This window comes from Alligator mississippiensis, chromosome 5 (genome assembly GCF_030867095.1).
Source record: "Alligator mississippiensis isolate rAllMis1 chromosome 5, rAllMis1, whole genome shotgun sequence".
NCBI lineage: Eukaryota > Metazoa > Chordata > Crocodylia > Alligatoridae > Alligator > Alligator mississippiensis.
The window spans coordinates 150,499,565-150,501,026 of NC_081828.1; the positions used below are offsets into that span (position 1 = coordinate 150,499,565).

The window sequence follows — 1,462 nt, forward strand, 5'->3', positions numbered from 1 at the left end:
GTAAGCCCAGTTCCGTCTGCCTCTCTTCCTAAATCATGCTCCCCGCCCTGCTAACCATTTTCCTTTGCCCTCCCGAATTTATCCACAACCTCTCTGTAGCGGAGGGCCCCAAACCGGCTGCAGACGTGGCTTCACCAGTGTCAACCAGAGGAGGACAATCACTTCCCTCCATCCACTGACCCCGCTCCTATTCATACAGCTTTCTTTTTTTTTTTTTAAGAAATTTTTTGTGTTCCAACCCAAATCAGCCAAATCCATGAGTCAGTCCAGAAACATAAGTGGCCCTAGAACCAGCAAACATCCTCCACCCCCAACCACGACCTTCAGATATTTCCATCGTTTTTTGGCAGGCATCCTGTGTGCAGGCCCAAACCAGGAGGCTTGGGGTTCAGAAGCCCCCAAGTTTCACCTACCCTCAGGCATAGGAGCAAGCTAGGGTGGAGCCTCCCATTTCCATAAAATGGGCATTAAGCCCCAGCACCTCGGTGGGTACTAAGCAGCGCTGGAAGAACAGTTATCCCCAGGAAGGCTTAAGGAAAACTGCCTTCGTGAACCAAGACATGTGGTGTTTTCCCTGCCTCGGCAATCAATGAGAACACCTACAGGATATAAAACACTGCGATCGTCCAGCAATGCCACTAGCCTTCTTCTTCACGGGGGTACACGGCTGCCGCCTAGGCAGCTCCTCGCCCACCTTCCCCGGGAGCTGGGCGAGCTCCTGCCCCAGCTCAGGTCCCCCCGGCCGGGAGCGCCGCCCCGTCAGCTGTCCGCCTGTCACAACAAAGGCGCTGCTGCCCGGAAAGGCAGAGCAGGGCCCAGCGGGGGCGCCGCTGCACAGCTCGCAGCCCGGCTCTCCCCTCCCCCGTCCCCGCAGGAACGGGCAGAGACGTGCAGTGCAGTGCGGGGCGGGGCGGAGCTCCCCCGCCACCGCCGCCTCACCCCGCGGCCCGGCCCGGCCCGGCCCGGCCTCCCGGGGCGAGTGCCCCACAAGCGGCGGCGGCGGCGGCGGGGTGGGGGGTACCTTGCAGGCGGAGTAGACGCCCAGCTTCTCCAGCTTCTTGGCGCGGGGCGCGGAGCGCAGCTGCGCCTTCTTGCCGGCGATGCGGGCCGAGCCGGCGCCCCCGCCGCCCCCGGGGCTCTCGGCGGCGGCAGCAGCCCGGGCCGCGCCGCCCGCGGGCAGTCCCCCGGCGGCGGGGGAGCCCTGCTGCGGGCCCGCGCCCGCCGCCGGCCCGGCCCCGCCAGCCTCGGCCATGCCGCCGCCTCGGGCGGGCGGGCGCGGCGCGCCCAGCGCTTGGACCCTCCCCTTCTTCCCAGCGCCGCCGCCGCCGGCTGCTCCCCGGGAGGGAGGAGGGAGGGGACTGGCCGCACCTCGGCGGCACCTCCCGAGCCGGGAGCAGGCGGCGGCCGGGGACAGGGCGCCCCGGTGCCAGGGGGAGGGACTGACGAGGCCTGTGTCCCGGCC

General features: G+C 67.3%; 1 protein-coding gene across 1 annotated transcript in view; it reads right to left on the reverse strand.

Annotated features, from left to right (window-relative positions):
- KAT2B (lysine acetyltransferase 2B) overlaps window positions 1-1,355 on the reverse strand; it is an 84,620-nt gene extending 83,265 nt beyond the window's left edge. Inside the window, exon 1 of the mRNA XM_059728865.1 lies at window positions 1,022-1,355. Within this exon, the coding sequence (XP_059584848.1) occupies window positions 1,022-1,252 (231 nt within the window). The 5' untranslated portion in view covers window positions 1,253-1,355. The remainder of the gene's footprint in view (window positions 1-1,021) is intronic.
- Window positions 1,356-1,462: the final 107 nt, after the last annotated feature.